Genomic DNA, 27330 nt, shown 5'->3' with positions numbered 1-27330 from the left:
TGGCTAAGTACCCGTTGATGCTCGAGGCTAAGTACCCATTGATGCTCGTGGACAAGTACCCGTTGATGCTCGGGGTTAAATACCCGTTGATGCTCGTGGACAAGTACCCGTTGATGCTCGTGGCTAAGTACCCATTGATGCTCAAGGCTATGTACCCGTTGATGATCGAGGCTAAATACCCGTTGATGCTCGTGGCTAAGTACCCGTTGATGCTCAAAGCTATGTACCCGTTGATGATCGAGGCTAAATACCCGTTGATGCTCGTGCCTAAGTACCCGTTGATGCTCGTGGCTAAGTACCCGTTGATACTCTAGGCTAAGTACCCGTTGATGCTCGAGGCTACGTACCCGTTGATGCTCGTGGCTAAGTACCCGTTGATGCTCAAGGCTATGTACCCGTTGATGATCGAGGCTAAATACCCGTTGATGCTCGTGCCTAAGTACCCGTTGATGATCGAGGCTAAGTACCCGTTGGTGCTCAAGGCTAAGTACCCGTCAATGCTCGTGGCAAAGTACCCGTTGATGCTCGAGGCTAAGTACCCGTTGATGCTCGAGGCTAAGTACCCGTTGATGCTCGGGGTTAAGAACTCGTTGATGCTCGTGGCTAAGTACCCGTTGATGCTCGAGGCTAAGTACCTGTTGATGCTCGAGGCTAAATACCCGTTGATTCTCGACGCAAAGTACCCGTTGATGCTCGTGGCTAAATACCCGTTGATGCTCGAGGCTAAATACCCGATGATGATCGAGGCTAAATAACCGTTGATGCTCGTGGCTAAGTACCCGTTGATGCTCGAGGCTAAGTACCCGTTGATGCTCGTGGACAAGTACCCGTTGATGCTCGGGGTTAAATACCCGTTGATGCTCGGGGCTAAGAACCCGTTGATGGTCAGGCTAAGTACCCGTTGATGCTCTAGGCTAAATACCCGTTGATGCTCGGGGCTAAGTACCCGTTGATGCTCGAGGCTAAGTACCCGTTGATGCTCTAGGGTAAGTACCCGTTGATGCTCGAGGCTAAGTACCCGTTGATGCTCGTGGCTAAGTATCCGTTGATACTCGAGGCTATGTACCCGTTGATGCTCGTGGCTAAGTATCCGTTGATGCTCAAGGCTAAGTACCCGTTGATGCTCGAGGCTAAATACCCGTTGATGATCGTGGCTAAGTATCCGTTGATGCTCAATGCAAAGTACCCGTTGATGCTCAAGGCTAAGTACCCGTTGATGCTCGTGGCTAAGTACCCATTGATGCTCGTGGCTAAGTACCCGTTGATGCTCGAGGCTAAGTAACCGTTGATGCTCGTGGCAAAGTACCCGTTAATGCTCGAGGCTAAGTACCCGTTGATGCTCGAGGCTAAGTACACGTTGATGCTCAAGGCTAAGTACCCGTCAATGCTCGTGGCAAAGAACCCGTTGATGCTCGAGGCTAAGTACCCGTTGATGCTCGAGGCTATGTACCCGTTGATGCTCGGGGTTAAGAACTCGTTGATGCTCGTTGCTAAGTACCCGTTGATGCTCGAGGCTAAGTACCTGTTGATGCTCGAGGCTAAGTACCCGTTGATGCTCGACGCTAAGTACCCGTTGATGCTCGTGGCTAAATACCCGTTGATGCTCGAGGCTAAATACCCGATGATGATCGAGGCTAAATAACCGTTGATGCTCGTGGCTAAGTACCCGTTGATGCTCGAGGCTAAGTACCCGTTGATGCTCGTGGACAAGTACCCGTTGATGCTCGGGGTTAAATACCCGTTGATGTTCGAGGCTAAGTACCCGTTGATGCTCAAGGCTAAGAACCCGTTGATGCTCGTGGACAAGTACCCGTTGATGCTCGAGGCTAAGTACCCGTTGATGCTCGAGGCTAAGTACCCGTTGATGCTCTAGGCTAAGTACCCGTTGATGATCGAGGATAAATACCCGTTGATGCTCGTGCCTAAGTACCCGTTGATGCTCGTGGCTAAGTACCCGTTGTTGCTCGAGGCTAAGTACCCGTTGATGCTCGAGGCTAAGTACCCGTTGATGCTCGAGGCTAAGTACCCGTTGATGCTCAGGGCTAAGAACCCGTTGATGGTCGGGGCTAAGTACCTGTTGATTCTCGTGCCTAAGTACCCGTTGATGCTCGTGGCTAAGTACCCGTTGATGCTCGACGCTAAGTACCCGTTGATGCTCGTGGCTAAGTACCCATTGATGCTCGTGGCTATGTACCCGTTGATGCTCGAGACTAAGTACCCGTTGATGCTCGAGGCTAAGTACCCGTCAATGCTCGTGGCTAAGTACCCATTGATGCTCGTGGCTAAGTCCCCGTTGATGCTCGAGGCTAAGTACCCGTCAATGCTCGAGGCTAAGTACCCGTTGATGCTCGTGACTAAGTATTCGTTGATGCTCAAGGCTAAGCACCCATTGATGCTTGAGGCTAAATACCCGTTGATGCTCGTGGCTAAGTATCCGTTGATGCTCAAGGCTAAATATCCGTTGATGCTCGTGGCTAAGTATCCGTTGATGCTCAAGGCTAAGTACCCGTTGATGCTCGTGGCTAAGTACCCATTGATTCTCGTGGCTAAGTACCCGTTGATGCTCGAGGCTAAGTACCCGTTAATGCTCGAGGCTAAGTACCCGTTGATGCTCGAGGCTAAGTACCCGTTGATGCTCGGGGCTAAGAACCCGTTGATGGTCGGGGCTAAGTACCCATTGATGCTCGTGGCTAAGTACCCGTTGATTATCGTGGCTAAGTACCCGTTGATGCTCGAGGCTAAGTACCCGTTGATGCTCGAGGCTAAGTACCCGTTGATGCTCGAGACTAAGTACCCGTTGATGCTCGGGGCTAAGAACCCGTTGATGGTCGGGGCTAAGTACCCGTTGATGCTCGTGGCTAAGTATCCGTTGATGCTCGTGGCTAAGTACCCGTTGATGCTCGAGGCTAAGTACCCGTTGATGCTCGAGGCGGAGTACCTGTTGATGCTCGACGCTAAGTACCCGTTGATGCTCGTTGTTAAATGCCCGTTGATGCTCCAGGCTAAATACACGTTGATGCTCGAGACTAAATACCCGTTGATGCTCGTGGCTAAGTACCCGTTGATGCTCGAGGCTAAGTACCCGTTGATGCTCGTGGACAAGTACTCGTTGATGCTCGTGGTTAAATACCCGTTGATGCTCGAGGCTAAGTACCCGTTGATGCTCGAGGCTAAGTACCCGTTGATGCTCGTGGACAAGTACCCGTTGATGCTCGATGCTAAGTACCCGTTGATGCTCGAGGCTAAGTACCCGTTGATGCTCGAGGCTAAGTACCCGTTGATGCTCGAGGCTAAGTACCCGTTAATGCTCGTGGCTAAGTATCCGTTGATGCTCGAGGCTAAGTACCCGTTGATGCTCGAGGCTAAGTACCCGTTGATGCTCGTGGCTAAGAACCCGTTGATGCTCGTGGCTAAGTATCCGTTGATGCTCGAGGCTAAGTACCCGTTGATGCTCGTGGCTAAGAACCCGTTGATGGTCGGGGCTAAGTACCCGTTGATGCTCGTAGCTAAGTATCCGTTGATGCTCGAGGCTAAGTACCCGTTGATGCTCGTGGCTAAGAACCCGTTGATGCTCGAGGCTAAGTACCCGTTGATGCTCGTGGCTAAGTACCCGTTGATGCTCGAGGCTAAGTACCCGTTGATGCTCGAGGCTAAGTACCCGTTGATGCTCGTGGCTAAGAACCCGTTGATGCTCGAGGCTAAGTACCCGTTGATGCTCGTGGCTAAGTATCCGTTGATGCTCGAGGCTAAGTACCCGTTGATGCTCGAGGCTAAGTACCCGTTGATGCTCGTGGCTAAGAACCCGTTGATGCTCGTGGCTAAGTATCCGTTGATGCTCGAGGCTAAGTACCCGTTGATGCTCGTGGCTAAGAACCCGTTGATGGTCGGGGCTAAGTACCCGTTGATGCTCGTAGCTAAGTATCCGTTGATGCTCGAGGCTAAGTACCCGTTGATGCTCGTGGCTAAGAACCCGTTGATGCTCGATGCTAAGTACCCGTTGATGCTCGAGGCTAAGTACCCGTTGATGCTCGAGGCTAAGTACCCGTTGATGCTCGAGGCTAAGTACCCGTTGATGCTCGTGGCTAAGTATCCGTTGATGCTCGAGGCTAAGTACCCGTTGATGCTCGAGGCTAAGTACCCGTTGATGCTCGTGGCTAAGAACCCGTTGATGCTCGAGGCTAAGTACCCGTTGATGCTCGAGGCTAAGTACCCGTTGATGCTCGTGGCTAAGAACCCGTTGATGGTCGGGGCTAAGTACCCGTTGATGCTCGTGGCTAAGTATCCGTTGATGCTCGAGGCTAAGTACCCGTTGATGCTCGTGGCTAAGAACCCGTTGATGCTCGAGGCTAAGTACCCGTTGATGCTCGTGGCTAAGAACCCGTTGATGCTCGTGGCTAAGTATCCGTTGATGCTCGAGGCTAAGTACCCGTTGATGCTCGTGGCTAAGAACCCGTTGATGGTCGGGGCTAAGTACCCGTTGATGCTCGTAGCTAAGTATCCGTTGATGCTCGAGGCTAAGTACCCGTTGATGCTCGTGGCTAAGAACCCGTTGATGCTCGAGGCTAAGTACCCGTTGATGCTCGAGGCTAAGAACCCGTTGATGCTCGAGGCTAAGTACCCGTTGATGCTCGTGGCTAAGAACCCGTTGATGGTCGGGGCTAAGTACCCGTTGATGCTCGAGGCTAAGTACCCGTTGATGCTCAAGACTTTTTGGGGGGCAGGGATATTCCTGCACCTGGTAAGCCTCTGGCTGGCCCACTGCGCGGGCACTAAGCCTCTGGCTGGCCCACTGCGCGGGCACTAAGCCTCTGGCTGGCCCACTGAGTGGGCCCTAAGCATCTGGCTGGCCCACTGGGTGGGCCCTAAGCCTCTGGCTGGCCCACTGGGTGGGCCCTAAGCCTCTGGCTGGCCCACTGCGCGGGCACTAAGCCTCTTGCTGGCCCACTGCGCGGGCACTAAGCCTCTGGCTGGCCCACTGAGTGGGCCCTAAGCATCTGGCTGGCCCACTGGGTGGGCCCTAAGCCTCTGGCTGGCCCACTGGGTGGGCCCTAAGCCTCTGGCTGGCCCACTAAGTGGGCCCTAAGCCTCTGGCTGGCCCATTGAGTGGGTCCTAAGCATCTGGCTGGCCCACTGGGTGGGCCCTAAGCCTCTAGCTGGCCCACTGAGTGGGCCCTAAGCATCTGGCTGGCCCACTGGGTGGGCCCTAAGCCTCTGGCTGGCCCACTGAGTGGGCCCTAAGCCTCTGGCTGGCCCACTGGGCGGGCCCTAAGCCTCTGGCTGGCCCACTAAGTGTTGCTTGTTTCTGTTTTACTTGGGCGGAGTATGAGTATTTATGACTCGTATGATCGCTTCAGTAAGATTTTACCATATGTGTTTAACAACTTCTTCTGCTCTGTTGAATCTAAGCTGAAATCTTAATGGGTTTGTAATTCTGCACTGTGTTTGATAATGTTCCAGTGGTCTGTTGTGGCTGTAACTGTGCACTGTGTTAGATAATGTTCCAGTGGTCCGTCGGGCATTTCTCTACAGTGTTGACAGTTCCTCTCATCTTCCTGAACCTGTAAGTCTATTTGCAATGTATATGGGTATCCAAGCCTGATGCGATGTAAGTTTACTTCTGTTGTTCTCCTGCTCCCTTTCATGAAATTAAGTGGTTCGTAGTTGGTTGAATTCTTGTACCAACCCGCAGTCCTGATATTACAACTGCTGTGTTGTGGTCACTGTACATCTTTTGCATTGCTCTGTTTACTTACTTTCTTAAAATAATCTGTGATAGACTCTGTGGTATGTAAATGTCTACATTTCTTCTTTTAGTTGCAAGTTTTGCAGCTTCGTCTGCAATGTCATTTCCTATTATTCCCACATGACTTGGCACCCAGTTGATAAGTACCCGTCGGCCTTGTTGTTTGAGTGTTTGCATTAATGATATGACATTTGTGATCAGATGGATGTTATCACATATGTGTTCTGGTTGAAACGTTTCAATGGCAGTTCTTGAATCTGTATGTATGATAACATGTTGTCGGTGTTCAGCAAGAGCATGTTCCAAAGCCTTTTGAATGGCTAGGATCTCTGTTTGTAAAGTCGAACACCCATTTGAGAGTCTCCAACTATTTACAGAGTTTCCTGCTTTAACTGCAGCTCCGGTTTCTTGTCCCTGCTGGTCTACTGATCCATCTGTGAAGTAAGTGAAGCTGTCGGATGCCATGTTTGCTTCTATATGCATCTGTGCAATGTTACGTAGCAGATGAGGATGTGTCTGGTTCTTTTTTCCTTCATGAACCATAATCTTAAAGTCTGCTGGCAGAGATTCCCAAGGGGCTTGCATAACAAAGTCTGCATGTATGTCGTCGACACCCCTCTCAGTGACTGTGTTTGTTATATCGAATGTATTGATGGTGTTTATCGCACAATGGGTCCACCTGTTGCTATTGGAGGCTCTTCTGTCCAGAGTTAGTGCTCCAGTGATTATATCTTTAAGTGAACTGATTCTAGGGTGTGGGAACCTACCTGTGAGATTTATATTTATTTAATTTATATGAATTTATATTTACGTTAATTTATATGAATTTATATTTACGTTAATTTATATACTTCGATAGCAATTTGTATAATAATAAGTGGAATGTATTTCTGCAATAATCTCATAATCTCACAAATCGATCCTCTACACATTAGGGGGGGTTTATATTAATTAAATTTATATATATGCAGCCAATCAAACTACAGTATTAACTACATACATTGAAAAGGTTCCTTATCTTATAGTACAGCAGGTTAGTCCACCAGGTATAACTAGGGTGTAGACACCAAATTATCCTCTTTGAGGTAGCTTCCATCACCCAGTAACTGCTGCACAAAGTCTTGCTTCCTCGTCTTCACCTGTTAAAAGGGCGCTAGCTGTAAAGCCAGATTCCTATATATGACAGGTATATCAGAGAAAACACTATACATGGAACAATAAAGACCTGGATTAATTACCTTTAGTTTGAGGCTCTAACCGGCTAACCCTACCCAATGACATTAATGGCCACTAATGATAGATAATGGGTTTCGGAAAGAACACTTAACTTGATTTGTTGACAGCGTGTGATAATGGTACACCTTTGGTTTCCATAACACTTCGTCCAAGTAAAATTAACAGGAGCCGTATTTGCTCCCGTGTGCCTCTGGTCTAGTATAAACAATGGCTGCCCTCCCTCACCCTGACGCCTAGCTTACATTGTCCAGATGTCAATAAGTGATAGAAGGGTCACATTTACTCTACTTTAATATTGATAATTAAGGCAATTTATATGAGATGTTTTATGATAGTAAAGTCCAAAGACTAATGTATTTAAGAATAATTCCCAGCAGAATAGCTGGTGAATATAATAGTATGTGGTGATGATATCCCATTTTCTTTAGACGGTAATTCCACTACAAGTTACGTTTTCTATGGGTAACTTGTTTATACAATACAGCTATTATCTGTATGTATGTTATATTAAATGGTGTCGGATTTTCCGACATAGGTCTAGTCAATATCTTGGTCAGCAAGCACGCAGCAATCCCTTTTACCCTTATTTCAATCGACGTTAGCTTGGTTTCTAATCTTAGGTTCAGTATTTTAGTCCATCTGGGAGCTCCTGTTATGACTCGCATTGCATCGTTTGGAATAATCTCAACGTTTGCCCACCTTTTAGGAGAAAGAATAAGACAGGCACTGCATAATCAACCAGGGAACGAACTGTGTGTAAGTAAAACATTCTTAACACTTTGTGTCCCGCTTCTAGACGGGGCCCTGTGATTGCTCTCGTTATATTTAGTCATGGTTTTGTTTTCTCCTTCAGATATTGAATTTGCTTGTTGAATGTCATTTTAGTACCTATCCCACACTCCGAGATAATGATATTGTGTAACCCACTGAAGGTTAATGTCTTGAATGTGTAGGTTCCTGTCTGGAGTGTTGCCACCTAGTATCATTTCCTTAGACTTCTGTGCAGATATTTTTAGCCCTAAAACGCTGCATTCAGATGTTACTTTTTCTAATGCACCTGGTGCTCTTTTTTTAGGAGTGAAGGACCTGTAATGACTAATGCTATATCATCAGCGTAGCTTAGCAATTTAACCCCTTCTGTAAATGTCATGGTAACGAGGTTTTCCATAAGGATGTTAAAAAGACTAGGACTGAGGACTCCTCCTTGTGGAGTCCCATTCTCATGCAAGTGGTAGCCCGACACTTGTCCTTGCAACTTTACTCTGGCATACCTGTTTCTTAGGTAATCCTGAATCCATACTAGCATATTTCCCTTTACACCTTTTTTAACTAAGGTGTGTAAAATTGTTTGTGAGCTTGCGAGTTCGAATATTTTTTCTAGGTCAAGGAAGATCACTATAGCCGGACCTGAGTTAACTGTTCCTAGTAATGTTGCGATACAGTTGGCAGTACCTACTCCTTTAGTGAAACCAAATATGTGTTTATGACTGTCTCCAGTCTTCCACAGTAGTCTATTTAAGACCATCCGTTCTGCAGTTTTACTAATGTATGATGTTAATGAAGTGGGCCTGTATATACCAGGTTCTTTCGGCTTAGGAATCGGAATGATGATACACACACACACACGTGTACACCCTCCCGTTCTGGGAGGGAGAATCAAGATCAGCTACCAGTGATATATGCGGACCGGGAAAAGAAAACACTGGATAACGACCAAAACTCAGGAACAGATAGTTTAGAGAACCGCAGCAGTAGTGTGGAGGAAGAGGGTATTGTGGTACAAAATAACAGCAATATTACAGAGCCAGGTAATATAAACAATGAGAGCAACAGTGAGACAGAGTGCATAAATGAAGGAATTGGGACGAAAGACGGAGATGGCTCCAATAAAGAGGTAGACAAGACAGGTGCAGGTATAAATACCTTGAAAAATGCAAAAACTGAAAATATTTGCAAATTCTACGCTCAAGGAATATGGAAATATGGAAAATTAGGAGCAAAACGCAATTTTCTGCATCCTCGAAAATGCAGGAACATGTTGGAGAGGGGTACATGCCGTTTTGGAATAGGGTGTAGATACTTCCACCCTAAATTATGTCAATTTTCAATTAGGGACAAAAAATGCTACAATCTTCAGTGTCCGGAATACCAAGTGAGAGGTACACAGTGCTATAGACGGGAAGATCAATATGACACTACTTGAAATTTTTTAGAGGAAGGCAGAAACAGAGTAGAAAATATAAGAGAGAGAAACAGTAAGATGGAACCATTACAGGGTTACAGAGGGGAAGGGAGATCAACATCAACAAGCACACAGGTACTACAGCACACAACACCCGTCCTACTACCAAAACTGGGCGAATTGCTTCCAAAACAACACACCCTGGACCTGGGTGGAGAGGGGGGGGGGAGAACTACCAAAGCCCACCAGAAGTGACACGCAATGTGGGAAATCATTCATATTACCAAACATACAAGACTTGAAACCAAAATCAAGAAATAAAGTTAAGTTCATAAATGGCCTCCTTATAGAATCGAACTCAATATTTGGTGCATTTACAGAAACCCACACAAAAGACCACATGGATAGTGAAATCTGGATTCCGAAATATAATCTATATAGATGTGACAGAGTAATTAGGTCAAGTGGAGGAGAAGGCCTGTATATTAAAGAGGAGCTGGCATGCACAGAGCTCATGAACTCGTCCAATGAAGTGGTAGACGTACTTGGAATCAAGGTAGAAAATATGAATCTACTTATTATTTTAATATACAAACCGCCAGATGCAACAATTGAGGAATTCACTGAACAGATCCACAAAACAGAGAATATCCTTGATAACCTAGCAAACCCAGTACCAGATATCATCTTTTTTGGAGACTTCAATCTACCCAGTTTAAAATGGAGAATAGTAAACAATAACATTATAGGAGGAAATCAACCCGGAAATAACCAACCACAGGTCAGAGAACTACTGAGATTCTGTGACAAATTCTCGCTCAGTCAGCAGATTACAGAACCAACTAGGAACGAGAACACGCTGGACCTGATATTCACGAACAATGAGGAGCTAATCAGAGACATTACTGTCTCAGACACTACGTTCTCGGACCACAAGCTCATTGAAGTGCAAACTAACATTAATAACGGTAGTAGGCCCATGAGAAACAACAAGCGAGAAGGGCTATTCAAATAATTCATATTTAATAATAAAAGGATAGACTGGGAGAAAATAAACTGGGAACTTACGTACATTCAATGGGAAAATGTTCTAAGAAATAAAAATCCTACACAAGGAATAGAAAAACTGACTTCTGAAGCATATGAAGTCTATCTGAAACATGTTTCTTTGACGAAAGCCAGAAAGAGGTCAAATGTAGAAAGAGAACGCAGACGACATTACAAAAGAAGGAAGAAATTAACGGAAATGCTTAAGCAGACATTACTCTCCATACAAAGAAGAAATAATTTAAACAGGGAGATTGAAGAAATCGAACAGAGACTGAAGCATTCTTATTTAGACTGAAGAAAGGCAACTAGAACAGAAAGCAATTCAAGAAATAAAGAAAAGCCCAAAATATTTCTTCACATATGCTAAATCAAAAGCGAAAACCACTGCCAGTATTGGATCTATTCGTATTAGTGAAGGTACTTACACTGAGGATGACAAAGAAATTAGTGAAATCCTAAAAAAGCAGTATGAGGACATGTTTAGCACTCCGATACTCAGCATGAAAGTGGAAGATTCGGACAATTTCTTTATGAATGATATTCGAACACCTATAAATATAACTGATATCAACACGAGCATGGCAAATTTTGAAAGAGAAATTAACAATATGCCCATGCACTCAGCCCCGGGTCCAGACTCATGGAATTCAATATTTATAAAGAAATGCAAAGCGCCAGTAGCACAGGCACTCAGTATAGTGTGGAGGAAGAGCTTGGACACGGGGGAGATACCAGATGCACTTAAAGCAGCAGACATTGCCCCTCTACACAAGGGTGGTAGCAAAGCATTGGCAAAGAATTATAGACCAGTTGCACTAACGTCCCACATAATAAAAGTATTTGAGAGAGTGATCAGGTGTCAGGTCACTAGATTCATGGAAACCAATGACCTCCACAATCCAGGCCAGCATGGATTTAGAGCAGGAAGATCATACCTCACACGGCTACTTGACCACTATGACAAAATCACTGAGGTATTAGAAGATAAACATAATGCAGATGTCGTATACACAGATTTTGCAAAGGCATTCGACAAATGTGACCATGGAGTGATTGCACACAAAATGAGGTCAATGGGTATAACTGGTAAACTAGGACGCTAGATACTCAGTTTCCTGTCGAACAGAACTCAAAGAGTAACAGTCAATCAAGGAAAATCGAGTCCGAGCGCAGTTAAAAGCTCTGTACCTCAAGGTACAGTCCTTGCACCACTGCTTTTCCTTATTCTCATATCAGATATAGACAAAAATACAAGTCACAGCTTCGTGTCATCCTTTGCAGATGATACAAAAATCAGTATGAAAATTACCTCTGCTGAAGACATTGATAAACTACAAACAGATATTAACAAAGTTTTCGATTGGGCAGCAGAAAATAACATGATGTTTAATGGTGATTAATTCCAGGTACTCAGATACGGCAAAAATGAGGATCTTAAACATAATACAGGGTACAAAACACAATCGAATCTGCCCATAGTAGGAAAACAGCATGTCAAGGATTTGGCAATAATGATGTCCGACGACCTAACGTTTAGGGAGCATAACCAGGCAAGTATTGCGTCAGCCAGAAAAATTATGGGATACATTACGAGAACCTTCAAGTCCAGAGATCCCATCACAATGGTTGTACTCTTCAAATCACTTTGTTGTCCCGTCTTGAGTACTGCTCAGTACTCACTTCCCCCTTCAGAGCAGGAGAGATTGCTGAAATAGAGGGAATACAGAGAACATATACGGCAAGCATAGGTGAGATAAAGCACCTAAATTATTGGGATCGTCTCAAAGCTCTCCAAATGTACTCACTAAAAAGGAGACGAGAGAGATACCAAATAATATACACATGGAAAATACTAGAGGGCCAGGTTCCAAATCTGCACAGTAAAATAACAACGTACTGGAGTGAACGACATGGAAGAAAATGCAGAATAGAACCAGTGAAGAGCAGAGGTGCCATGGGCACAATCAGAGAACACTGTATGAACATCAGAGGTCCGCGGTTGTTCAACGTCCTACCAACGAGCATCAGAAATATTGCCGGAACAACCGTGGATATCTTCAAGAGGAAACTTGATTGTTTTCTTCAAGGAGTGCCGGATCAATCAGGCTGTGATGGGCATGTGGGTCTGAGGGCCGCTCCAAGCAACAGCCTGGTGGATCAAACTCTCACAAGTCAAGTCTGGCCTCGGGCCGGGCTTGGGGATTAGAAGAACTCCCAGAACCCCATCAAGCAAGAGATCGGGTCTCTACTCTCCCCGGCCATACTCCCCTAACAGCACGCTGGGCCTCCCGGCTCGTCCCAACTTACACAGCATCTCTCTGGCCCTATACTGCCATCCACACCACGACCCACAACAATCCTGAAAATATATCGACTCTTCTCTTTCGAGCCTTCTACTGCAAGACAACAGTCCCTAGCACCACACAGCTTGACCTTCAAGTACTTACACTCCGCGTGTTTCCTTGCTGTTCTCCTCCTTTTCTAACTCGCATTTCATTTCACAATTCCCAGACTCTCCTTAACCTAAACCCACTACTTATGTTATGTGACGTTTACTCGAGTACAACTGTCCATTCTACAACCTTCATAATCTCGCATGTTTTTCTCTCAGTTACTAACTAGCTCCCATCCGTAACTGCTATTCTCTGCTCCTTCCTTCTGCACCGTTGTCCTGCCACATACAGTCAGCCACACTCATCACCCCTACAACAATATCCTTGTACACACCCTCATATACCCGGCCAGCTGCTCCACCCAGCCTCACACAGTAATACCTCTACTAACCACGAATTATTGCACACAATTCTCCCTTCCTCCATCCTCCCTTGGTCGTCTGCCAGCCAGTGCTCGCCAGTGTTCCTAACCTCAAGAAAATGAAGAAACTTAAAAGGTTTGGCCTTAGGTAAAGTATGGGTCGATATAAAACAGAAGACAGGATGACAGTAGCACCACTCCACACCTCCCTCCACCCTGACGTTGTCCCCAGCAACACTCCCGTGACACACTACCTTCCCCTTCTTATTATTCCTATTCTTAATGTCTGTTCTTTTGTCAGGCGGGAGCCGGTCGGCCGAGCGGACAGCACGCTGGACTTGTGATCCTGTGGTCCCGGGTTCGATCCCAGGCGTCGGCGAGAAACAATGGGCAGAGTTTCTTTCACCCTATGTCCCTGTTACCTAGCAGTAAAATAGGTACCTGGGTGTTAGTCAGCTGTCACGGGCTGCTTCCTAGAGGTGGAGGCCTGGTCAAGGACCGGGCCGCGGGGACACTAAAAAAAAAAATCCCCGAAATCATCTTAAGATAACCTTAAGATAACCTTCAGGCATCAGCGACAGCATCAGACGTCCTCCATCATCCCCACCGACAATCACTGGCGTTTCCATTTCCATCCTTCACTCCATCCCAATATCTCAGCGGTGATGGAGCTGACAAAAAGTTAGAGAATGATGGTAGCATAATAACAGAAGCGAAAGCTTAGCTATATATAGTAATAGCCAATATTATATTTAATAAACATTGTCTGCAAGAAAGGAAAAACACTAGTAGGATGATATATTAACTTACACAAAAATATTATATACGACATCTGTCCAAGTGTCGACTTGCACAGGTGGTACCATCTTGAACTAAGACCAGAAACCACAACACTTCAACTAAAATTATATAACAAACCCACCATGCATAGTGAACACAAAAGAAGAGAAATAATAACGAAAGAAATAATCCGTAAAGGATTAAGATGCTCAACCCCTAACCAAAACATGGACCTAATAATACACTTTATATGAGAGAAGTCCACTGACCTCAGTATAAACAGCCCGAGGCCGGCTGAGAACCCTTTAAAGCAGTCAAATGTGGTATACATGTACACCTGCCCTAACGTGGTATACTTGTACACCTGCCCTAACGTGGTATACATGTGCACCTGCCCTAACGTGGTATACATGTACACCTGCCCTAACGTGGTATACTAGTACACCTGCACCCACGTGGTATACATGTACACCTGCCCCCGCGTGGTATACATGTACACCTGCCCCCACGTGGTATACTTGTACACCTGCCCTAACGTGGTATACATGTGCACCTGCCCTAACGTGGTATACATGTACACCTGCCCCCGCGTGGTATACATGTACACCTGCCCCCACGTGGTATACATGTACACCTGCCCCCGCGTGGTATACATGTACACCTGCCCCCGCGTGGTATACATGTACACCTGCCCCCGCGTGGTATACATGTACACCTGCCCTAACGTGGTATACATGTACACCTGCCCTAACGTGGTATACTTGTACACCTGCCCGGCGTTGTGCACCTGGTGCACAACGCGGGTGCACCAACTCCTGGATACCTATTTACTGCTAGGTGAACAGAGGCATTCGGTGATAAGAAACGTAAACTTGAGGTTATCTTGAGATAATTTCGGGGCTTTTTTTTAGTGTCCCCGCGGCTCGGTCCTCGACCAGGCCTCCACCCCCAGGAAGCAGCCCGTGACAGCTGACTAACACCCAGGTACCTATTTTACTGCTAGGTAACAGGAGCATAGGGTGAAAGAAACTCTGCTCATTGTTTCTCGCCGGCGCCCGGGATCGAACCCGGGACCACAGGATCACAAGTCCAGTGTGCTGTCCGCTCGGCCGACCGGCTCCCTGTTACCTAAACGTTACCTAAAATTCCAGCTATTTTTTTCCTCTTTATGTTTTTTATTGTTTTTAAATAATTTATAATTTATTTATACTTTATTAATTTTTTATATTTTTTTTACCTATTTCTATTTCTACAAGCGTAGCCTATTTCCTAGCCTAAACTAACTTAACCTAACCTAAATATATATATATATATATATATATATATATATATATATATATATATATATATATATATATATATATATATATATACATATATATATATATATATATATATATATATATATATATATATATATATATATATATATATATATATGTCGTACCTAGTAGCCAGAACGCACTTCTCAGCCTACTATGCAAGGCCCGATTTGCCTAATAAGCCAAGTTTTCATGAATTAATGTTTTTTCGACTACCTAACCTACCTAACCTAACCTAACCTAACTTTTTCATCTACCTAACCTAACCTAACCTATAAAGATAGGTTAGGTTAGGTTAGGTAGGGTTGGTTAGGTTCGGTCATATATCTACGTTAATTTTAACTCCAATAAAATAAAATTGACCTCTTACATAATGAAATTTGTAGCTTTATCATTTCATAAGAAAAAAATTAGAGAAAATATAATAATTCAGGAAAACTTGGCTTATTAGGCAAATCGGGCCTTGCATAGTAGGCTGAGAAGTGCGTTCTGGCTACTAGGTACGACATATATATATATATATATATATATATATATATATATATATATATATATATATATATATATATATATATATATATATATATATATATATATATACAAAAATAGAAGGGAGTACCACCTCTAGCTGGAAGAAGGGGGACCCATAGCCTCGGAGGAAACCACGTATAACGCATTAGAGGGAATGTTTAGATCCCCTCCAATACAGTTTCTGTGTGCTTTTCTCCTACCACCCCCTTCCTTTTATATTTTTGGTGCTTTATTATGCATTTGATGGTTACAAGATATACATGGGTTGATACAAAAATAATAATGCAAAAAGGTGCTTAAAGGTTATGGATCTCTTGAAAAACACAACAATGGGAAACATTGATGAATGTCACAGACGGGTTTGATCATTGTTATATATATATATATATATATATATATATATATATATATATATATATATATATATATATATATATATATATATATATATATATATATATATATATATATATATATATATATATATATATATATATATATGTCGTACCTAGTAGCCAGAACGCACTTCTCAGCCTACTATGCAAGGCCCGATTTGCCTAATAAGCCAAGTTTTCATGAATTAATTGTTTTTCGGCTACCTAACCTACCTAACCTAACCTAACCTAACTTTTTCGGCTGCCTAACGTAACCTAACCTATAAAGATAGGTTAGGTTAGGTAGGGTTGGTTAGGTTCGGTCATATATCTACGTTAATTTTAACTCCAATAAATAAAAATTGACCTCACACATAATGAAATGGGTAGCTTTATCATTTCATAAGAAAAAAATTATAGAAAATATATTAATTCTGGAAAACTTGGCTTATTAGGCAAATTGGGCCTTGCATAGTAGGCTGAGAAGTGCGTTCTGGCTACTAGGTACGACATATATATATATATATATATATATATATATATATATATATATATATATATATATATATATATATATATATATATATATAAATATATATATATATATATATATATATATATATATATATATATATATATATATAAATATATATATATATATATATATATATATATATATATATATATATATATATATATATATATATATATATATATATATATATTAGTATATTTTGGTAGCAGTCTTTCCTGTAGACGTATAATATTAAATATAACCGAAAAAGTAAGATTAATAATTCTAACACGAATTTTCTCTATCTTTCTTACGTTTCTTTTCACTGTTGATGGTAATTCAAAGATCAATTCTCCAAAATTCATTTTTATTTCTAGTCTGACGCGACACTTGAACACGTTTCGTAAAACTTATTACATTTTCAAAGACTTTAGTTTACAAACACACAACTGAAACTGAATAGAGCTTACACATCTTCGAGTTTATATCTACATTTGGGTGAGGTGGATGAGGTGAAAACAAACTTTCAACAATGAGTATTGAATGGGTATTAAATTCAAACACAAGACAGAACACGAAACAAAGGGTATTGAATGGAAGTAATTGTAGAAAGCCTATTGGTCCATATTTCTTGATGCTTCTATATTGGAGCGGAGTCTTGAAGTGGGTAGAATATAGTTGTGCATTAATTGGCTGTTGATTGCTGGTGTTGACTTCTTGATGTGTAGTGCCTCGCAGACGTCAAGCCGCCTGCTATCGCTGTATCTATCGATGATTTCTGTGTTGTTTGCTAAGATTTCTCTGGTGATAGTTTGTTTGTAGGAAGAGATTATATGTTCCTTAATGGAGCCCTGTTGCTTATGCATCGTTAAACGCCTGGAAAGAGATGTTGTTGTCTTGCCTATATACTGGGTTTTTTGAGACTTACAGTCCCCAAGAGGGCATTTGAAGGCATAGACGACGTTGGTCTCTTTTAAAGCGTTCTGCTTTGTGTCTGGAGAGTTTCTCATGAATAGGCTGGCCGTTTTTCTGGTTTTATAGTAAATCCTCAGTTGTATCTTCTGATTTTTGTCTGTAGGGATAACGTTTCTACTGACAATATCTTTCAGGACCCTTTCCTCCGTTTTATGGGCTGTGGAAAAGAAGTTACAGTAAAATAGACTAATAGGGGGTATAGGTGTTGTGTTAGTTGTCTCTTCAGAGGTTGCATGGCGTTTCACTTTCCTTCTTATGATGTCTTCCACGAAACCATTGGAGAAGCCGTTGTTGACTAGGACCTGCCTTACCCTACAGAGTTCTTCGTCGACTTGCTTCCATTCTGAGCTGTGGCTGAGGGCACGGTCGACATAAGCGTTAACAACACTCCTCTTGTACCTGTCTGGGCAGTCACTGTTGGCATTCAGGCACATTCCTATGTTTGTTTCCTTAGTGTAGACAGTAGTGTGGAAAACTCCGATCCTTTCCATGACTGTTACATCTAGAAAGGGCAGCTTCCCATCCTTCTCCATCTCGTAAGTGAAACGCAACACAGAATTCTGCTCAAATGCCTCCTTCAGCTCCTGCAGATGTCTGACATCAGGTACCTGTGTAAAAATGTCGTCAACATACCTGCAGTATATGGCCGGTTTCAAGTTCATGTCGACTAAGACTTTTTGCTCGATGGTACCCATGTAGAAGTTTGCAAACAGGACACCTAGGGGAGAACCCACGGCGACCCCATCTACTTGCTTATACATGTGTCCATCCGGGCTCAAGAAGGGTGCCTCTTTAGTACAAGCTTGGAGTAGTTTCCTTAGAATGTTTTCTGGTATGTCAAGAGGAGTACAGGCCGGATCACGGTACACTCTGTCGGCTATCATCCCGATTGTTTCATCCACAGGTACGTTAGTAAACAGAGATTCTACTTCCAACGAGGCTCTTATCCCTGTGGCCCGTGTCCTGCAACAAGTCAACAAATTCCTTTGGAGACTTCAGGCTGAAGGCGCAAGGGACATAAGGAGTCAGCAAGCTGTTGAGTCGTTTCGCCAGTGTGTACGTGGGTGTGGGTATCTGGCTGATGATTGGCCGAAGTGGGTTTCCAGGCTTGTGTGTTTTGACATTTCCATACGCATATCCAGCTTTATACTCCCCAATAATCTTTGGCAGGTGGAGTCCAGATTTCTTGGCGTTCACAGTTTTGATCAATTTGTTGACCTGTGCTTTCAAAGGTCAACAAAGGTCATTTTTGCTTAAAAATGAATTTTGGAGAATTGATCTTTGAATTACCATCAACAGTGAAAAGAAACGTAAGAAAGATCAAGAAAATTCGTGTTAGAATTATTAATTTTACTTTTTCGGTCATATTTAATAATATATATATATATATATATATATATATATATATATATATATATATATATATATATATATATATATATATATATATATATATATATATATATATATATATATATATATATATATTATTAAATATGACCGAAAAAGTAAGATTAATAATTCTAACACGAATTTTCTCGATCTTTCGTACATTTCTTTTCACTGTTGGTGGTAATTCAAAAATCAATTCTCCAAAATTCATTTTTTATAATATAACGTTATATGGAGGACCTATGGCAATTCCACGACCAAGAGATGGCTTCCTGAACCTTGCAAGAATTAACCTCACTGAAGACCAAATCACTCTCCTAAATCTGGGTATAAACTGTCACGTTATGTCCAGACCAAGTGAGATGGCCAGGAAAGGGGAGTTGGAAATCCTGCTGGACGACATATTCGACCTCGAGACACAAAAGAAGGTCACTACCAAAGATACCTTACAAGCAGAACTTATTGCGGAAGGAGGAAAGAATCGAGGCAATTACAGAAGCACCATACTGTCCCCCGAGCTCAAAGCGGCAGCTAAAAGCCTTCGTGAGAACAAGGAGATAGTTGTCAGGAGAGGCGACAAGTCGCCAATATAAGTCATTCTTAAAAAAGACGAATATCTGGCGAAAATGAACCTCATACTCTCTGACCAAACTAAATTCCAAAGGGTAACGGAGGACACTACAGCCGAATTGAAGGCAAAGGTCAACAAACTGATCGAAACTGTGAACGCCAAGAAATCCGGACTCCACCAGCCAAAGATTATTGGGGAATATAAACCTGGATATGCGTATGGAAATGTCAAGACACACAAGCCTGGAAACCCACTTCGGCCAATCATTAGCCAGATACCCACACCCACGTACAGACTGGCGAAGCGACTCAACGGCCTGCTGACTCCTTATGTCCCTTGCGCCTTCAGCCTGAAGTCTCCAAAGGAATTTGTTGACTTACTGCGTGGCACACGGGCCACAGGGATAAGAGCCTCGTTGGACGAAGAATCACTGTTCACCAACGTACCTGTGGACGAGACAATCGGGATGATAGCCGACAGAGTGTATCATGATCCAGCCTGTACTCCTCTTGACATACCAGAAAATATCCTAAGGAAACTACTCCAAGCTTGTACTAAAGAGGCACCCTTCTTGAGCCCGGATGGGCACATTTATAAGCAAGTAGATGGGGTCGCCATGGGTCGACACAAATAGCTTCCTGGACCCAAAACCCCATGGATACACGGACACGGACACTCATGGACTCTGACACGAACCGAAGGTTCGTGTCAGATAATAAGAAGGGAGGTTAGGTTAGGTTGGTTAGGTTGGTTGGTTAGGTTGGTTGGTTAGGTTAGGTTGCCTAGGTTAGGTTGCTTAGGTTAGGTTGGTTAGGTTGGTTGGTTAGGTTGGATTGGTTAGTTTGGTTGGTTGGTTGGGTTAGGTTAGGTTAGGTTAGGTTGCTTAGGTTGTTAGGTTGCTTAGGATGTGCTTTAAAAAAACTATGAGGCTGTTTTAATGAAAGATGTACCTGAAGAAGGCGTGATAACGATGAAACGTTGAAAACACTTCAATGTTGGTTAGGTTGGTTGGTTAGGTGGGTTAGGTTAGGTGGGTTACGTTAGGTGGGTTAGGTTGGTTAGGTTGGATTGGTTGGTTAGGTTAGGTTGCTTAGGTTAGGTTGCTTAGGTTAGGTTGGTTGGTTAGGTTAGGTTGCTTAGGTTAGGTTGGTTGGTTAGGTTAGGTTAGTTAGGTTGGTTAGGTTGCTTAGGTTAGGTTGGTTGGTTAGGTTAGGTTAGTTAGGTTGGTTAGGTTGGTTGGTTAAGATGGTTAGGTTGGTTGGTTAGGTTAGTTGGTTAGGTTGGTTAGAATTAGAATTAGGTTAGAATTTGAGGTTAGAACAAGCATAATTATGGTTTAATAAGCAATTGGTTGCTTATACACTTATGTATACATAAGTGTATAAATACATACAAATACATACAAATAAATTAAATACATACTTATATATACAATTATGTATAATTAGCATAATATGTATAATAAGCATAAGCATAAGCCTAAGCATAATATGTATGCTTAGGGGTGGTTAGGTTGGGTTGGTTAGGGTATGTTGTTAAGGTTGGTTATTTTGTGGTTGGGTAGGTAAGGTAATATTTGCATTATTCCACTGACTGATATATATATATATATATATATATATATATATATATATATATATATATATATATATATATATATATATATATATATATATATATATATATATATATATATATATATATATATATATATATATTATTAAATATGACCGAAAAAATAAGATTAATAATTCTAACACGAATTTTCTCAATCTTTCGTACATTTCTTTTCACTGTTGGAGGTAAATCAAAAATCAATTCTCCAAAATTCATTTTTATTTCTAGTCTGACGCGACACGAGCGCGTTTCGTAAAACTTATTACATTTTCAAAGACTTTAGTTCACAAATACACAACTGAATAGAACTTACGCATCTCCGATTTTATATCTACATTTGAGTGAGGTGGAAGGGGTGATGTGGCATTAACACAAGACAGAACAAGATGTGGCATTAATAGGGTATTAATTTCATCAACACAATACAGAACAAGAGTATTAATAGGGTATTAATTTCATCAACGCAAGACAGAACACGAAACAATGGATATTGAATAGAAGTGTTTGTAGAAAGCCTATTGGTCCATATTTCTTGATGCTTCTATATTGGAGCGGAGTCTTGAGGTGAGTAGAATATAGTTGTGCAATAATTGGCTGTTGATTGCTGGTGTTGACTTCTTGATGTGTAGTGCCTCGCAAACGTCAAGCCGCCTGCTATCGCTGTATCTATCGATGATTTCTGTGTTGTTTACTAGGATTTCTCTGGCGATGGTTTGGTTGTGGGAAGAGATTATATGTTCCTTAATGGAGCCCTGTTGCTTATGCATCGTTAAACGCCTAGAAAGAGATGTTGTTGTCTTGCCTATATACTGTTTTTTTTTTGGAGCTTACAGTCCCCAAGAGGGCATTTGAAGGCATAGACGACGTTGGTTTCTTTTAAAGCGTTCTGCTTTGTGTCTGGAGAGTTTCTCATGAGTAGGCTGGCCGTTTTTCTGGTTTTATAGTAAATCGTCAGTTGTATCCTCTGATTTTTGTCTGTAGGGATAACGTTTCTATTAACAATATCTTTCAGGACCCTTTCCTCCGTTTTATGAGCTGTGGAAAAGAAGTTCCTGTAAAATAGTCTAATAGGGGGTATAGGTGTTGTGTTAGTTGTCTCTTCAGAGGTTGCATGGCTGTGAACGCCAAGAAATCCGGACTCCACCTGCCAAAGATCATTGGGGAAAATAAACCTGGATATGCGTATGGAAATGTCAAGACACACAAGCCTGGAAACCCACTTCGGCCAATCATTAGCCAGATACCCACACCCACGTACAGACTGGCGAAGCGACTCAACGGCCTGCTGACTCCTTATGTTCCTTGCGCCTTCAGCCTGAAGTCTCCAAAGGAATTTGTTGACTTACTGCGGGGCACACGGGCCACAGGGATAAGAGCCTCGTTGGACGTAGAATCGCTATTTACCAACGTACCTGTGGACGCGACAATCGGAATGATAGCCGACAGAGTGTATCGTGATCCAGCCTGTACTCCTCTTGACATACCAGAAAATATTCTGAGGAAACTACTCCAAGCTTGTACTAAAGAGGCACCCTTCTTGAACCCGGATGGGCACATGTATAAGCAAGTAGATGGGGTCGCTATGGGTTCTCCCCTAGGTGTCCTGTTTGCAAACTTCTACATGGGTACCATCGAGCAAAAAGTCTTAGTCGACATGAACTTGAAACCGGCCATATACTGCAGGTATGTTGACGACATTTTTACACAGGAACCTGATGTCAGACATCTGCAGGAGCTGAAGGAGGCATTTGAGCAGAGTTCCGTGCTGCGTTTCACTTACGAGATGGAAAAGGATGGGAAGCTGCCCTTTCTAGATGTAACAGTCATGGAAAAGGGCGGAGGTTTCCACACTGCAGTCTACACTAAGGAAACAAACATAGGAATGTGCCTAAATGCCAACAGCGACTGCCCAGACAGGTACAAGAGGAGTGTTGTTAACGCATATGTCGACCGTGCTCTCAGCCACAGCTCAGAATGGAAGCAAGTCGACGAAGAACTCTGTAGGGTAAGGCAGGTCCTAGTCAATAACGGCTTCTCCAATGGTTTCGTTGAAGACATCATAAGAAGGAAAGTGAAAAGCCATGCAACCTCTGAAGAGACAACTAACACAACACCTATACCCCCTATTAGACTATTTTACAGGAACTTCTTTTCCACAGCTCATAAAACGGAGGAAAGGGTTCTGAAAGATATTGTTAATAGAAACGTTATCCCTACAGACAAAAATCAGAGGATACAACTGACGATTTACTATAAAACCAGAAAAACGGCCAGCCTACTCATGAGAAACTCTCCAGACACTAAACAGAACGCTTTAAAAGAGACTAACGTCGTCTATGCCTTCAAATGCCCTCTTGGGGACTGTAAGCTCCAAAAAACCCAGTATATAGGCAAGACAACAACATCTCTTTCTAGGCGTTTAACGATGCATGAGCAACAGGGCTCCATTAAGGAACATATAATCTCTTCCCACAACCAAACCATCGCCAGAGAAATCCTAGTAAACAACACAGAAATCATCGATAGATACAGTGATAGCAGACGGCTTGACGTTTGCGAGGCACTACACATCAAGAAGTCAACACCAGCAATCAACAGCCAATTATTGCACAACTATATTCTACCCACCTCAAGACTCCGCTCCAATATAGAAGCATCAAGAAATATGGACCAATAGGCTTTCTACAAACACTTCTATTCAATATCCATTGTTTCGTGTTCTGTCTTGTGTTGATGAAATTAATACCCTATTAATACTCTTGTTCTGTCTTGTGTTGATGAAATTAATACCCTATTAATGCCACATCTTGTTCTGTCTTGTGTTAATGCCACATCACCCCTTCCACCTCACTCAAATGTAGATATAAAATCGGAGATGCGTAAGTTCTATTCAGTTGTGTATTTGTGAACTAAAGTCTTTGAAAATGTAATAAGTTTTACGAAACGCGCTCGTGTCGCGTCAGACTAGAAATAAAAATGAATTTTGGAGAATTGATTTTTGATTTACCTCCAACAGTGAAAAGAAATGTACGAAAGATTGAGAAAATTCGTGTTAGAATTATTAATCTTATTTTTTCGGTCATATTTAATAATATATATATATATATATATATATATATATATATATATATATATATATATATATATATATATATATATATATATATATATATATATATATATATATATATATATATATATATATATATATATATATATATATATATATATCAGTCAGTGGAATAATGCAAATATTACCTTACCTACCCAACCACAAAATAACCAACCTTAACAACATACCCTAACCAACCCAACCTAACCACCCCTAAGCATACATATTATGCTTAGGCTTATGCTTATGCTTATTATACATATTATGCTAATTATACATAATTGTATATATAAGTATGTATTTATTTTATTTGTATGTATTTGTATGTATTTATACACTTATGTATACATAAGTGTATAAGCAACCAATTGCTTATTAAACCATAATTATGCTTGTTCTAACCTCAAATTCTAACCTAATTCTAATTCTAACCAACCTAACCAACTAACCTAACCAACCAACCTAACCATCTTAACCAACCAACCTAACCAACCTAACTAACCTAACCTAACCAACCAACCTAACCTAAGCAACCTAACCTAACCAACCAACCTAACCTAAGCAACCTAACCTAACCAACCAATCCAACCTAACCAACCTAACCCACCTAACGTAACCCACCTAACCTAACCCACCTAACCAACCAACCTAACCAACGTTGAAGTGTTTTCAACGTTTCATCGTGATCACGCCTTCTTCAGGTACATCTTTCATTAAAACAGCCTCATAGTTTTTTTAAAGCACATCCTAAGCAACCTAACAACCTAAGCAACCTAACCTAACCTAACCTAACCTAACCAACCAACCAAACTAACCAATCCAACCTAACCAACCAACCTAACCAACCTAACCTAAGCAACCTAACCTAGGCAACCTAACCTAACCAACCAACCTAACCAACCAACCTAACCAACCTAACCTAACCTCCCTTCTTATTATCTGACACGAACCTTCGGTTCGTGTCAGAGTCCATGAGTGTCCGTGTGCATGTCCGTGTGAGTGTCCGTGTCCGTGTATCCATGGGGTTTTGGGTCCAGGAAGCTATTTGTGTCGACCCAAATTGCCTCCCTTCTCCCCACCTGAAATCCAGGTGGATTGAAAGACTTGCCCGAGGTCAGTGGATCCAGGTATCCGTCCGTGGGTCCCCGGACTTCAACCCTTCCCCACATTCCAAGGGGTCGGTCAATCAATCTTCGGCTATCCAGAGAATCTATCGAAACTGATGCTCCTACAGGAGGGGACACACAGAGAAATCTGTGCCCTGTACTTGCAACCGTATCGACAGGCTCGAACGCAGGTCTATCCGGATTAGGAACTTGTTCTATCCGACTAGGCCACGCTGGAGTTGCCTTCTGAATCAAATTTGGCACTTGTATTTATATCTCATAGCAAGGTTAGTTAGTGTCTATTTATCAACAGTTGCAATGATTGACATGTGAAGTTGTTAATTTGTGTTGACAGTTAGAAATACCTGACAGCTTTGTTTGATAAGGTTGCAGTCCCGTGAGGCAGTTTTATGAATGAATATTGGAGAATTTAGGCTAACTGACATGTGTGTGTGTGTGTGTTAAAGGTAATTAAAGGGTCCAACTCTCAATGTAATAATTATTTCTTCTCACACTTAGGAGAGCGTTAGTGTGGAGATGGGTTAGAGGCCATAATGTCTGGACGCAGGAGCTAGAGCACAACCTCCGCTGTGGTTCCCATATATCCACACCCACACATTCCTCGTCGTGGTTCCCATATATCAACACCCACACATTCCTCGGTGTGGTTCCCATATATCAACACCCACACATTCCTCGGTGTGGTTCCCATATATCAAAACCCACACATTCCTGGTCGTAGTTCCATATATATCAACACTCACACATTCCAGCTTAGCTGTCATAAAGTCAACTGACTTGACCCGAGCAGCGTTAATGTCTCCGTCTCGTAGCTCTCTTAAATACCTCGTGAAGTTAAAAGTTTAGGTCAGACATAAATATTGTGGTGGGAGGGAGACGGGCAGGCTGGTGGAGAACACCCCAGTCAAGAACCTAGACACATAAACAGTTCTTGCTTCTTGAATATTAATGAACAATAACTAAAGTTTGTAAGTCTTTATATTAATGAACGATTCACTGGCAGGAGAACTGAAATCTACAATATTGTCCTTCAGATGTCAGTTGGCCGCTTTCTAGACAGCTGCTCTGTTCTGCGGATGACCAACGAAAGCTTAGGGTGTCTTTGAAGTCACCTAAAGAGATAAGACGGAACGTATTTACAAACCCCATTCATATAGTGATGGGAATTTAAATAATACAAATCATTAATTCACTCAACATTAACCATTAATATAAATTTAATTAATAATTACTGATCAATATGAATTCAAACTAATTAAACCCCACACTGTAGGAACTGTATGGAAGATTTACATTTTCCTGTCATGCAGTCAACTACACATTAATAACAATAACCAATATACACTCCACTAGACATTGATAACAATAACCAATATACACTCCACTAGACATTGATAACAATAACCAATATACACTCCACTAGACATTGATAACAATAACCAATATACACTCCACTAGACATTGATAACAATGACCAATATATACTCCACTAGACATTAATAACAATAACCAATATTGTTATGATCCCAGGCAGCCGAAAAACGAGTCTCCCCTTTGAGAATTATTCTATCAAGCCTGACCTGACTAGAAGGTCAAGGAAATATAGAGGTGAAGACACAGATGTAAAATAGTTGGTTGGATTTGATCAACACAGTTTATGGGCAGTGAATAAGAAAATAGATAAATGACTGGTTAGGAGATGTGGATAATTTGCTTGAGGTGTGAGGCTCGCTTAGAGAGGAGCTTAAGTCACTTGAGTACCAGACATCGCGAGCGGAAGCTGAGCTCCGTTTGAGCTCCTGTCAGAGAGGGACCCCTAGTGATATATCTCCAAGAGAAAGGAAGTGTGTAGACGTTCCAGTTGTGGAATCGAGCTGGGAACGTTGTGGTCTCAAGTCCTGGACGGCGAGGAGAGTTTGTCAAGCCGCCCAGAGACATTTTCGTGGGCTGTGGGAGCGCCCTGACTAGACTCGGTCAGAGGGGAGGGCGCCCTCGACTAGACAATCTGTGGTTTGCCTTTGGGGAAGAAGTTGCTGAGAGCTTGAAGCCA

At 42.4% G+C, this 27330-nt stretch overlaps 1 protein-coding gene across 1 annotated transcript; it reads right to left on the bottom strand.

The window, feature by feature from the left end:
• Positions 1–310: 310 nt before the first annotated feature.
• LOC138365010 (ice nucleation protein InaA-like) lies at positions 311–12708 on the bottom strand. Its single transcript, XM_069325106.1, has 4 exons — positions 12659–12708; positions 2579–3187; positions 1019–1699; positions 311–890 (listed from the first exon to the last, which is right to left on the bottom strand). The coding sequence occupies exons 1-4, from the start codon at positions 12706–12708 to the stop codon at positions 311–313; spliced, it is 1920 nt and encodes a 639-aa protein (XP_069181207.1).
• Between the last annotated feature and the right edge of the window lie 14622 nt (positions 12709–27330).

This window comes from Procambarus clarkii, chromosome 15, assembly GCF_040958095.1.
Source record: "Procambarus clarkii isolate CNS0578487 chromosome 15, FALCON_Pclarkii_2.0, whole genome shotgun sequence".
In the NCBI taxonomy this organism is placed as follows: Eukaryota; Metazoa; Arthropoda; class Malacostraca; order Decapoda; family Cambaridae; genus Procambarus; species Procambarus clarkii.
This window is presented reverse-complemented; position numbering and strand designations above follow the sequence as displayed.